This window comes from Salmo salar, chromosome 19 (assembly GCF_965601325.2).
Source record: "Salmo salar chromosome 19, fSalSal1, whole genome shotgun sequence".
NCBI lineage: Eukaryota > Metazoa > Chordata > Actinopteri > Salmoniformes > Salmonidae > Salmo > Salmo salar.
In genome coordinates this window covers 55,242,501-55,256,363 of record NC_138309.1, presented here as the reverse complement: position 1 = coordinate 55,256,363, position 13,863 = coordinate 55,242,501, and the positions used below count along the sequence as shown (strand labels likewise).

The following is a 13,863-nucleotide window of genomic DNA, read 5'->3' as shown; positions in this document are numbered from 1 at the left end:
CAGGGATAGATGGAAGGGGATGACAGGGATAAGACAGAACCTCATGCTGGGCAGACAGCACCTTGTGCTTTTAGGAACGCTGAGGAGTAGAGAGGGAATCTAATCTGGTGTGACTGGAGTCTTTTGAATGGACCTTTTTAGTAATAGATTTAGAGTTGACTCCACTGTGTGCCCAGAGTAGGATGCATTTTCCTACAGATGTTGATCCTAGACTTCTCATAGCAGAATGCTGACATCAAAGATTCCATACCAGAAGGTTACACTTACCCCCCCCCCCCCCCCCAATATCCCTGGTCACATCAGAGAGCTGTGTGCTCAGTGCTCAATATAAATGAGTCAGGAACCTTTGTTTCTCGGCCGGGCACTCCAGAGAGGTACTGGTTCTGATGCCATGTTCTGTGCTCCACTTCAAATGATGCCAGGGATAAGTGTGTGTACAGGAAGAGCTAGGGGATAAAAGAGAGAGCATCAAGGCCTACGTATCGACTACCAAAAAATAGTTAGAATAGTAAGGTATAAGAGTCTGATAAGTCAGAAAGAGTTAGAATAGTAAGGTATAAGAGTCTGATAAGTCAGAAAGAGTTAGAATAGTAAGGTATAAGAGTCTGATAAGTCAGAAAGAGTTAGAATAGTAAGGTATAAGAGTCTGATAAGTCAGAAAGAGTTAGAATAGTAAGGTATAAGAGTCTGATAAGTCAGAAAGAGTTAGAATAGTAAGGTATAAGAGTCTGATAAGTCAGAAAGAGTTAGAATAGTAAGGTATAAGAGTCTGATAAGTCAGAAAGAGTTAGAATAGTAAGGTATAAGAGTCTGATAAGTCAGAAAGAGTTAGAATAGTAAGGTATAAGAGTCTGATAATTGACAAGGATAAAGATGAGAGAAATGTACTAATGTTCAGACTGTGTGACATTTGGATTTGAGACTGTGTGACATTTGGATTTGAGACTGTGTGACATTTGGATTTGAGACTGTGTGACATTTGGATTTGAGACTGTGTGACATTTGGAAAGCTAAGAGCTAACCATGGATATATGTTGACAGATCAGGGACAGGTAGCAAATCCGTGTAGCTTCCTCCAATACGCCAATGACGGATTGGTTGAGTCCAGGTTAGTTTTGCACACCGATCTACACGCATGCGCAAACGCACGTACGCACACTGAGCTTCCCAACAGCAGGGTCAGGGGCTGTGATGAATCCATCTCAGTCCAGAGCAATTAAATATCTGCTGGATGAAGGAGGGCGCCTTAATGAATGGATAGATGGGGCCTTTATGGATAATTAAAACACCATCTGGCACAAGGGACACGTCTTTATTTTCACTCCCAGTTGACAACAACACAGCTGGTAAATTGGACTAAGTTGTGTTCTCACTAGCGGGATGTTTATAAGGAGTGTATTCACTAGCGTCTCGTTTATCAAGCAAATGTTTATCATAGTACATACTCTCTAGTGTCGTTTTGTCAGGCACACTCTGAGGAATGTTCTGAATTATTCAGACAGTGGCTGGCTAGTGAGAATGGACTAAAAAGAAGCAAACTCTGACAACAGTTGTTGACATGAAGAAGAATTCACTTTGGTCCACTTCATAGGGAATAGAGGAGTTTAAGTTGAGGATTCAAGGAAAAGCAATCCATCACCAAGAACTCTCTCTCGCTCTTCTCTCGTCTCTCTCGTGTCGCTCTCTCTCTCTCTCTCTCTCTCTCTCTCCATCATTTTTCATCTCTCTGCCATAACAACATCTCCTCCCCAGAGAGTTTCTCCACTTCCTGTGTAAATGTTACAGTGGATATTGGACATGGGATTTGATGGACCACAGATGAGCTGTATCAAACATGATGCATTGTGTGCGTTCTCCCAGACTGTAAATTCTCAAATTGGCCCTCTCTGTAGTTGGGATTGATCCGTTGTGTCACCTCCAATTATTCTTACCACACACACACACACACACACACAGGTGTGAGGTCTTGTTGTGACATTGATTGCCATTGCCTTGCACACTGAAGAAAGGCTCATACCCCAAACGTTCGTGCGGCAAAGAAATGTCAATTTAAGTTTATTTACTGGAGTGCTGTCCTATTTCTGTTCTGTAGATTGTGTAAGAGGATTTAAGTTTATATAAGGTGGAGGCGAACACGTTGTTTATCTTTTCATTTCTTATCATTTTGGGGAAGCCAGAGTTGTGAAAGTAAACAGAAATGTAACAGGTGAAAATAGATGGCCGGTGTATGATAACAGAGGACAATGCGTGCACACTGTAATGAATACTGTTGTCCACTCACTACTGCGACGCCTGCTGAATGAGGATTGTGTCCAAGGCACAAATGTAATTACTGGATATAGACTGGACACTTCCATTTTTCCTACTGAAACACAGCAAAAAGCATACACAGCCTAAACGCGCGCGCGCGCGCACACACACACACACACACACACACACACACCCATACCGACACACACCCATACCGACACACACAGGGTTCGTGTTGGACCTGTACGGGTTCAGTTCTCCTGTGAGAGAGGTACCTAGTCGTCCATCCTCCCCACTACTCATCACACTCTACCTGACCTCAATATGAAACGACTCTATCTGGGGAGACATCACAGTAACAGAAACAATCCTCACAGTCCCTCAGTGTGTTATTAGACCAGTAAACAGAGCCAATGATGCAATCACCATTGTTTCAGTCAATGTTTGTCTTGTTTAACCAGGCTTAGAGCCAGCCAGCCAGCCAGAGGTAATGTCATTGATGTCATTGGAGAAGGACAAGGGATGCGTCCCAAATGGGACCCTATTCCCTATATGGTCCACTACCAGGGCCCATATGGGTGAAACGTGGTGCGCTGTACAGGGAATAGGGTGCCATTTGAGACACAGCCAGGGTGTAGTACTGGTGTAATCTGGCTGTTCTCCCGTGCTACAGCTGCAGACACTCAGAGTGCATTTGAGCACTCCCATCAGAGCCAGGTCCTTGTTTGCGGTGTTTAACGGTTACGGTAAGCCCTTCCTGTTGATGAGATTGTCAGGTCTGCAGCTGAAGGGGACCACTGGGGTTAATTGCACCCTGTGGGGAGGCACATCTCCAATCCCCCAAAGGCACACACACATACACACTCATGCATGTGTGCATTAACTCACTACAGACACACTCATGCATGTGTGCATTAACGCACTACACACACACACACACACACACACACACAATAATTATATTTAAGCATTATATATAACTTGATGTCAAATCCCTCATCCCTCCGCTTTGGCTGTTTTTTAAGGCTGCTCTGCAATAAGTGGTCTCGCTCAATCCCCAAATGGGCCTGATTTTGTTTTCGAGGTGTTTTGCGGTCTCACAACATTTCACATTCAAACCAAGACTACCGAGCTGATTAATTTCTGCTCCTCTAGCCCAATGCTGCCCTTTTATTTTTGCCGCCTCATCTACCCTGGCAGAAATGATCATTCTCGAAGAACAAGAGCAGCCACAATCAACATCATAAAAAAAAATGGAATTGTAAAACCGTACAGGCTAAGCGCTGAATACCATTAGGGTTTTACAGGCAAAAAACAACCACAGATTGTGATTTGTTCCAGTGTAGTAGGACCCCACAGTTGTATGGATGTGTTGATGATTATTGGTAGGTACATTACCGTTGAGTTTAACAGCTCATCTTAATGTAATATTCCTTTTTAATGGGAACTTTACGACCTCCTTTAAAGGCATTCTAGGGAATTTTGGCAATGAGTCCCCAGAATCAGGTGAATTTGTGGATACCATTTGTATGTCTCTGTGTCCAGTATGAAGGAAGTTAGAGGTAGTTTCCCGAGCCAATGCTAACTAGCGTTACCCATAGACTTCAAGTCATTGCGCTATCTGCTAGCATGCTAGTAGATACCCATAGACTTCGCCATAGCGCTAACATTTATACTTATGACTAAGATCCAACTTTTTCTAATTCTGAGATGGGGGACGAAGCCTATTTGAAGGGGAACCTATAGAGGCACCTATAGTCTAAAACCTGTGTTTTTCTCTACCTGCTTTTAAAGCTGAGTCTTCAAAATGGAGGTGTGAATGGACTTTAAATAAGTCTGAATAAGTACATATCAAATGATCAATTATTGATTTTCAAATGATTTTTCTTTGAATATTTGTTTTTGTTCCAGACTGAATTGATCGTATTAGGTTACGTAACGTTATTTCGTTTTGGTCCCAGTTGGCGGAAATGTCCAACAACCACAAGTTAATTTGACAAGCAGCACATTAATTAATAACCCTCTAATAAAATGATCATAAGAAGGTTTTTATAAACCGTTATGCATGCCAAACTATTTCTCACTGACTGTGTGTGTCTACTGCAGTACCACTGTCTCCTCTTGGTCAGGTCTATATTCTCATTCTCTATAACCTAGATAAATAAGTTTGAATGTTTGTTTAACTCCCTGTTTTTTAGGGTGTAGGGGTGGACCCCCACACAGCCCTGGCCCTGTCCCCAGACTCCAAACTGGCCAAGGAGGAGGACCTTTTGTTCCCAGCCTCAGATGAGATGACCATCAGGATAGGTAGAGCAGGACCGCTCTCAGGCAAGCCTCCCTTCATATACCCACATCATTATCAGCAACCTCCCCCATCTACCTCTCAAACAACCTATGGCAGGGACTCAACTGAAAAACCATTTAAAACCATGAGTCTCATTTCTCTGATGGCTTGCTCTTGGATATTCCTCTCTCTCGCTCTCTCTCTCGCTCTCGCGCTCTCGCTCTCGCTCTCGCTCTCTCGCTTGCTCTCGCTCTCTCCTTTCTCTTCTTTCTCTCTTTTCTCATCTTACCAATCAATATCTGTACTGGCTTCCTGTGGCGCTTGAATCATCTCACCGGTGTTCTTTGTTTGATGTTTTTCTGCTGGTTTTATTTATTTAGAAACATAAACCTCCTTTAAAGGCATTCTCTAGGACACAAACAGTACTCACTTTTTAGTCACAGAGCATAGGGCAAAATAACTCTTAGATTTAATTGTCAGTTTTCACATTCTTTATGTTAATAGGCATAGTGAATTGGTTTAGATGGATATTGAGAAAGGGTTTATCAATACTGTGACAATGTACAGAAAAAAGGATATCGTTGGCGTGCCAATCATTTACAGCTTTGGTTTTATTCAGTGTTCTGGACGTTAATGGCTTGCATAATAGTTAAGCCTGCAGCGATTATTAACTTGATCCCTGCGCACGGTGTTCAGCTTGGTTAATTCACTGAGCCAAACAAGTGGAAAGATTTCATTTAGACTATAGGAATATACAGTGGGTGAATCATTTATTGTGACCCCCTCCTCCCTCATGTACTGTCACAGGGATCCACTCCAGCCATGCGTCCACTGATGATGATGATGATTCGTGTCTTGCAGTTATTCGGCCAGAGCCTGGTTGAAGTCACTCTGGGAGGCCATATTTTTAAGTTGGGATGACAGACACATTAAGAAAGGGGAAAGATATGGGACATGGACTGTATATAGAGGGGATGTGCAGGGCGTCACAGTTATGTCAGCTGGATGTTGACCCAAATGAGCATATCGACCGACCGCAGATGGATTAAATCAGGAACACGACCCTCGTTTCAAATGGTCTAGTCAGCTGCGGTGACATGAACAGTTTTCTTGATCCTCTCTGTCCAACTCCTGTGGTAAATTCACATTCATTACCGTCAGGTGGAATTGCTCAAAGCATCCCTACAGTATCAAGATGATAACGTAGATTTGGAGCGCATATTGAAGCAGTTCCCTCTTTACTCAGTGTGGATGTAGACATCCTAAGGTACATTGTACACTGCTCAAAAAAATAAAGGGAACACTTAAACAACACATCCTAGATCTGAATTAAAGAAATAATCTTATTAAATACTTTTTTCTTTACATAGTTGAATGTGCTGTCAACAAAATCACACAAAAATAATCAATGGAAATCCAATTTATCAACCCATGGAGGTCTGGATTTGGAGTCACACTCAAAATTAAAGTGGAAAACCACACTACAGGCTGATCCAACTTTGATGTAATGTCCTTAAAACAAGTCAAAATGAGGCTCAGTAGTGTGTGTGGCCTCCACGTGCCTGTATGGCCTCCCTACAACGCCTGGGCATGCTCCTGATGAGGTGGCGGATGGTCTCCTGAGGGATCTCCTCCCAGACCTGGACTAAAGCATCCGCCATCTCCTGGACAGTCTGTGGTGCAACGTGGCGTTGGTGGATGGAGCGAGACATGATGTCCCAGATGTGCTCAATTTGATTCAGGTCTGGGGAACGGGCGGGCCAGTCCATAGCATCAATGCCTTCCTCTTGCAGGAACTGCAGACACACTCCAGCCACATGAGGTCTAGCATTGTCTTGCATTAGGAGGAACCCAGGGCCAACCGCACCAGCATATGGTCTCACAAGGGGTCTGAGGATCTCATCTCGGTACCTAATGGCAGTCAGGCTACCTCTGGCGAGCACATGGAGGGCTGTGCGGCCCCCTAAAGAAATGCCACCCCACACCATGACTGACCCACCGCCAAACCGGTCATGCTGGAGGATGTTTCAGGCAGCAGAACGTTCTCCACGGCGTCTCCAGACTCTGTCACGTCTGTCACGTGCTCAGTGTGAACCTGCTTTCATCTGTGAAGAGCACAGGGCGCCAGTGGCGAATTTGCCAATCTTGGTGTTCTCTGGCAAATGTCAAACGTCCTGCACGGTGTTGGGCTGTAAGCACAACCCCCACCTGTGGACGTCGTGCCCTCATACCACCCTCATGGAGTCTGTTTCTGACCGTTTGAGCAGACACATGCACATTTGTGGCCTGCTGGAGGTCATTTTGCAGGGCTCTGGCAGTGCTCCTCCTGCTCCTCCTTGCACAAAGGCGGAGGTAGCGGTCCTGCTGCTGGGTTATTGCCCTCCTACGGCCTCCTCCACGTCTCCTGATGTACTGGCCAGTCTCCTGGTAGCGCCTCCATGCTCTGGACACTACGCTGACAGACACAGCAAACCTTCTTGCCACAGCTCGCATTGATGTGCCATCCTGGATGAGCTGCACTATCTGAGCCACTTGTGTGGGTTGTAGACTCCGTCTCATGCTACCACTAGAGTGAAAGCACCGCCAGCATTCAAAAGTGACCAAAACATCAGCCAGGAAGCATAGGAACTGAGAAGTGGTCTGTGGTCTCCACCTGCAGAACCACTCCTTTATTGGGGGTGTCTCGCTTATTGCCTATAATTTCCACCTGTTGTCTATTCCATTTGCACAACAGCATGTGAAATTTATTGTCAATCAGTGTTGCTTCCTAAGTGGACAGTTTGATTTCACAGAAGTGTGATTGACTTGGAGTTACATTGTGTTGTTTAAGTGTTCCCTTTATTTTTTTGAGCAGTATATATATACAAAAGTATGTGGACACCCCTTCAAATTAGTGGATTCGGCTACTTCAGCCACACCCATTGCTGACAGGTGTATAAAATCGAGTACACAGCCATGCAATCTCCAAAGACACATTTGCAGTATAATGGCCTTACTGAAGAGCTCAGTGACTTTCAATGTGGCACCGTCATAGGATGCCACCTTACCAACAAGTTAGAACGTCAAATTTCTGCTCTGCTAGAGTTGCGCTGGTCAACTCTAAGTGCTGTTATTTTGAAGTGGAAATGTCTAGGAGCAACAACAGCTCCCCGCGAAGTGGTAGGCCACACAAGCTCACAGAATGGGACCGCCGAGTGCTGAAGTGCGCAGCGCGTAAAAATGGTATGTCCTCGGTTGCAACACTCACTTTCGCGTTCCAAACTGCTACATCAGCACAATAATTGTTAGTCGTGAGCTTCATGAAATGGGTTTCCATGGCCGAGTAGCCGCACACAAGCCTGAGATCACCATGCGCAATGCCAAGCGTCGACTGGAGTGGTGTAAAGCTCGCCGCCATTGGACTCAGGCGCAGTGGAGTGACAAATCACGCTTCACCATCTGGCATTCTGCCGGACAAATCTGGGTTTGGCGGATGCCAGGAGAACGCTACCTGCCCGACAGCATAGTGCCAACTGTAAAGTTTGGTGGATCAGGAATAATGGTCTGGAGCTGTTTTTCATGGTTTGTTCTAGGCTCCTAAGTTCCAGTGAAAGGAAATGTTAATGCTACAGCATACAATGACATTCTAGACGATTCTGTGCTTCCAACTTTGTGTTTCAGCATGACAATGCCCCAGGGCACAAAACGAGGTCCATGCAGAAATAGTTTAAGGTCGGTGTGCAAGAACTTGACTGGCTTGCACAGAGCCCTGAACTCAACCCCATCTAACACTTTTGGGATGAATTGGAACGCTGACTGCGAGCCAGGCCTAATCGCTCAGCATCAGTGCCCAACCTCACTAATGCTTTTTTGGCTGAATGGAAGCAAGGCCCCAAACAATGTTACCAACATCTAGTGCAGGTATTCCCAAACTGAGGTACGCGCAATCCCGCCGGGGGTACGCCACATAAAAAAAATTATTCACTTTTTCAAACAGTCCATTTATATTTTCCAATACATCTGGGTGAGTTCTTTTTTTATTTTATTTTTATTTTTATTTCACCTTTATTTAACCAGGTAGGCAAGTTGAGAACAAGTTCTCATTTACAATTGCGACCTGGCCAAGATAAAGCAAAGCAGTTCGACAACATACAAAAACACAGAGTTACACATGGAGTAAAACAACATACAATCAATGATGCAGTAGAAAAAAAAATAAGACTATATACAATGTGAGCAAATGATGTGAGATAAGGGAGGTAAAGGCAAAAAATTGCCATGGTGGCAAAGTAAATAAAGTATAGCAAGAAAAACACTGGAATGGTAGATTTGTAGTTTGAAGAAAGTTCAAAGTTAAAATATAAATAATATGGTACAAAGGAGCAAAATAAATAAATACAGTAGGGGAAGAGGTAGTAGTTTGGGCTAAATTATAGATGGGCTATGTACAGGTGCAGTGATCTGTGAGCTTCTCTGACAGCTGGTGCTTAAAGCTAGTGAGGGAGATAAGTGTTTCCAGTTTCAGAGATTTTTGTAGTTCGTTCCAGTCATTGGCAGCAGAGAACTGGAAGGAGAGACGACCAAAGGAGGAGTTGGCTTTAGGGATGACCAGAGAGATATACCTGCTGGAGCGCGTGCTACAGGTGGATGCTGCTATGGTGACCAGTGAGCGGAGATAAGGGGGGACTTTACCTAGAAGGGTCTTGTAGATGAGCTGGAGCCAATGTGTTTTGCGACGATTATGAAGCGAAGGCCAGCCAACGAGAGCGTACAGGTCGCAGTGGTGGGTAGTATATGGGGCTTTGGTGACAAAACGGATGGCACTGTGATAGACTGCATCCAGCTTGTTGAATAGGGTATTGGAGGCTATTTTGTAAAGGACATCGCCGAAGTCGAGGATTGGTAGGATGGTCAGTTTTACGAGGGTATGTTTGGCAGCATGAGTGAAAGACGCTTTGTTGTGAAATAGGAAGCCAATTCTAGATTTAATTTTGGATTGGAGATGTTTGATGTGAGTCTGGAAGGAGAGTTTACAGTCTAACCAGACACCTAGGTATTTGTAGTTGTCCACAAATTCTAAGTTAGAACCGTCCAGAGAAGTGATGCTGGACAGGCGGGCAGGTGCAGGCAGCGATCGGTTGAAGAGCATGCATTTAGTTTTACTTGTGTTTAGGAGCAGTTGGAGACCACGGAAGGTGAGTTGAATGGCATTGAAGCTCGTCTGGAGGGTTGTTAACACAGTGTCCAAAGAAGGGCCAGAAGTGTACAGAATGGTGTCATCTGCGTAGAGGTGGATCAGAGATTCACCAGCAGCAAGAGCGACATCATTTATGTATACAGAGAAAAGAGTTGGCCCAAGAATTGAACCCTGTGGTACCCTCATAGAGACTGCCAGAGGTCCAGACAGTAGGCCCTCCGATTTGACACACTGAACTCTGTCAGAGAAGTAGTTGGTGAACCAGGCGACACAATCGTTTGAGAAACCAAGGCTACTGAGTCTGCCGATGAGGATGTGGTGATTAACAGAGTCAAAAGCTTTCGCCAGGTCAATGAATACGGCAGCACAGTATTGTTTCTTATCGATGGCGGTTACGATGTCGTTTAGGACCTTGAGCGTGGCTGAGGTGCACCCATGACTAGCTCTGAAACCAGATTGCATAGCGGAGGGGGTGCGGTGGGATTCGAAATGGTCGGTAATCTGTTTGTTGACTTGGCTTTCGAAGACCTTAGAAAGGCAGGGTAGGATGGATATAGGTCTGTAGCAATTTGGGTCAAGAGTGTCACCTCCTTTGAAGAGGGGGATGACAGCAGCTGCTTTCCAATCTATGGGAATCTCAGACGACACGAAAGAGAGGTTGAACAGGCTAGTAATAGGGGTTGCAATAATTTCGGCAGATAATTTTAAAAAGAAAGGGTCCAGATTGTCAAGCCCAGCTGATTTGTAGGGGTCCAGATTTTGCAGCTCTTTCAGAACATCAGCTGAATGGATTTTTCTTGCCTGAGTAGCCTTGTTTCACTGCCAAAAATAAAATTAAACCATCTAGTGTTCAGCAAAATAACAACACAATGTCAAATACAGGTAGCCTAGTCAAATAATTAACATCCAATCACATTAACCGTTACTGTCTCGCGGGAATTCCACTAACGGTCCTTATTTTGCCAAAGTAGCTGCTGCTCATTCCATTTGCTCGAAAAACTAAGGCCCGCGTCCATAGAGACACTTACCATCTCTACTGGTAGTACTGCTACTACCAACAGTCTACACCTGCACTTGTCGACGACACAAGTTGTTCTGCTTCCACGAGCACATCCAATGCTAGCATCAGTAATTCTACATTTGTTCATAATTTTTTAATAATTAATAATAATAAAAATAAATTGTTCATAATTTTGGAATGAGATGTTTGACGAGCAGGTGTCCACATAGTTTTGGCCATGTATTGTACACTCCACAACCTGCTGTGATGGTTTCACTGTGGGGCAGCTTGCTCTACTCTGATTGGTGTCGGTGAATCGCCTTAGCCCGGATTACTCAGTAGTGTATGACTATGTTCAGTGTGTGTGTGTGGTGTCAGCCAGCATGCTTCTATAAATATGTTATATGCAGAACGCAAGAGAGGGATGTAGGCTAGACAGAGCGGAGAATTCCACCAAAGCAGCACAAAAGCTCTCCTCTCTCCCTCTGTCTGACTGTCTTGGAAACATGGGCCTTATAGCTTAAACCTATTTACATATATATAACGCTCCTTAACTATCTAGTGTCTTGCTGTTTTTAAAAAACGTATATATTCCCTCCTCCCTTTCTCCAACCGATAGGCTATGAATTTGGGTTAGGCTACGCTTTCATCTTTTTTTTGTTACAATCATGTCTTTCTCCCGATCAAACCATGATTGAATCTAACGGAGTTCCATCTCAAAGTTGTTTGAATATCCTAAAAACGTGAGGTAGCCAGGGGACTAATAATGAGAGAAAACGAACTATATCAATAGCCGATAGAAAAATATTATGACAAGTTTAATACATTTTAAGCTTATTAAGAAAGAAATGATCTGTGTGTGCCTGAAAAATCCCTCCATGTGTGGTTGAAAACCAAATGCCAATAATTTATCCTCCCACTGGGGGGGCTCATCAAATATTCCCTCAGCAATATGAAGTGACACACACACACACACACACACACACCGCAAACACTATACGCATTGTGAATGTAACATGAGAGTAGTTTTGAGACAGAACTGATGAGTCCAGGTATATATCTTGGTATCTTCTGTGCTTCCTCCTCCCTCATGTTACTTCTGCCCCTTCTCCCCTATTCTGTCTCTTGATTGGTCCGTCTCAGATCGTGAATTGTGTTTGGGGTTTTCTCTGTTGATTACCTTCCTGGGTTCCTTCTCTTGGTGTTTAACCGTGATTCCTTTCCCAGCCATCACAGAAAACCCAAAGTCCAACCAACAGCAACTTATTTTTTTATTGAAAACTGTGTGGTATATGAATGTGGACGGTACGTATTGCCATTGTTGACACTATCCAATCACATGCATAATGTCTTGATTTAATTATTGCTTTTTTTTGTGACAAGCTAAGGGCTGCCTAACATGCTTGTAACTGCCTTTATTGTCAACCATATATCAATATCGAAGGCAGATTGGGAGATCCAGTGAATCCAATAGTGTCATGTAGCTACAATCCCAATGGTTTGAAGCCAGTCTAGCTCTGCTTGTCTCCATATTTATTTTTTGCATACAATGTAGCTCAGTGTTTGAATGTATTTATTTTACATTCTTTATCAATGGGGTCAATCATTTCGGACCCCACTGTATATCCCTCATACTTTATGCATGAGACCTACTGAATAATTCACTGTATTTGGTGAGAATCTAAGCTACTCGCTGTGATGATCCGCGTGTTTGCTTCTTTTCTGTAATGGGGTAAAAAGAGAAGGCTACATCTTAAAAGGATGGTTCACTTTTTTGTGGTTTTAACTTCTTTTCAATCTTGGCAGGGTGTCGTTGTTTCCTCCAAACCATTTAAAAATGTGTTTGCTGGTTATTTAGAAACTTCAAAGAAGTGAGCTATCCCTTTAAGGTTTAAGTCCCATTCCAGTACATCAAGCACAGCTACCCTTCTTCTTTTTAAGAGTTGTTAACGGGGCAGGCTCTCCGGGCTTGTTTTGGTCACACCATTTAGGGCAAGAGATAAGATAGTCACCTCAGTGTTGACTGAGTAGGGACTGGGGGGGTAAACACAACACACTGCTGCCAATTCTTGGTTTTTAATTATCTTATGTAACCGTATCGTCTTATGTCTTAAGAAGAAGAGCAGTACTTTCTCTGATTTCTACCTGCTATCCCACTCCATTATGTAACATGTTGATTTTTGAAGACTTTTCAGGTCATCGGGTTGGTATTTTAGCTCAGTGTACGTGAGTTGTGGTCGATGTCTGAGTGTTTGCGGGTGACTTGTCAGGTGAGATTAACTGAAATGAGAGTAGAGGAGAAAGGTTGGAGTGGGACCCCTCCTCCCTCTCTGCATGGCGTTGAGGAGACAACCTACCCAGAATGCTCAGTGGCATTAAGGGACAGTATGATTGGAGGAGACCTTTCTGGTCACAGCACCCAGGCTACCGCAGAAGCAGACAGGGAGATTATTATTTTTTTTTTTAAACACAGATAATCTATGAATCCCTGATTCTATGAAACAGCCAGAAGGACATTTGTTATTCAATTGATTTATGTTCCTGTTGAATTAGCAAACAGTCTCAATATGATTTGCTCCTCACATGTCCTACCCATTACGCAGAGGGAAAGGTGGGCACAGGATTGTAGCCAATAATGCACCTCCTGTGTCCATGCAAGACTGTTAGTGGTTCTCTCTGTCTTGTCTCTGTCTTGTCTCTGTCTTGTCTCTGTCTGTCTCTGTCTGTCTCTGTCTGTCTCTGTCTGTCTCTGTCTGTCTCTGTCTGTCTCTGTCTGTCTCTGTCTGTCTCTGTCTCTCTCTGTCTGTCTCTGTCTGTCTGTCTCGCTCTCCTTTTCTCTCTCTCTCTCGCTCTCTCTCGCTCGCTCTCCTTTTCTCTCTCTCGCTCTCTCTCGCTCTCTCTCCTTTTCTCTCTCTCTCTCGCTCTCTCTCCTTTTCTCTCTCTCCTTTTCTCTCTCTCTCGCTCTCTCTCCTTTTCTCTCTCTCTCGCTCTCTCTCCTTTTCTCTCTCTCTCGCTCTCTCTCGCTCTCTCTCGCTCTCTCTCGCTCTCTCTCGCTCTCTCTCGCTCTCTCTCGCTCTCTCTCGCTCTCTCTCGCTCTCTCTCGCTCGCTCTCGCTCTCGCTCTCGCTCTCGCTCTCGCTCGCTCTCGCTCTCG

The 13,863-nt window shown here is 44.2% G+C and overlaps 1 protein-coding gene across 1 annotated transcript in view; it reads left to right on the top strand.

Annotated features, from left to right (window-relative positions):
* slc39a11 (solute carrier family 39, member 11) overlaps positions 1 to 13,863 on the top strand; it is a 145,683-nt gene that overhangs the window by 75,000 nt on the left and 56,820 nt on the right. The window contains 1 exon segment of the mRNA XM_014158407.2: positions 4,449 to 4,557. Within this exon segment, the coding sequence (XP_014013882.1) occupies positions 4,449 to 4,557 (109 nt within the window).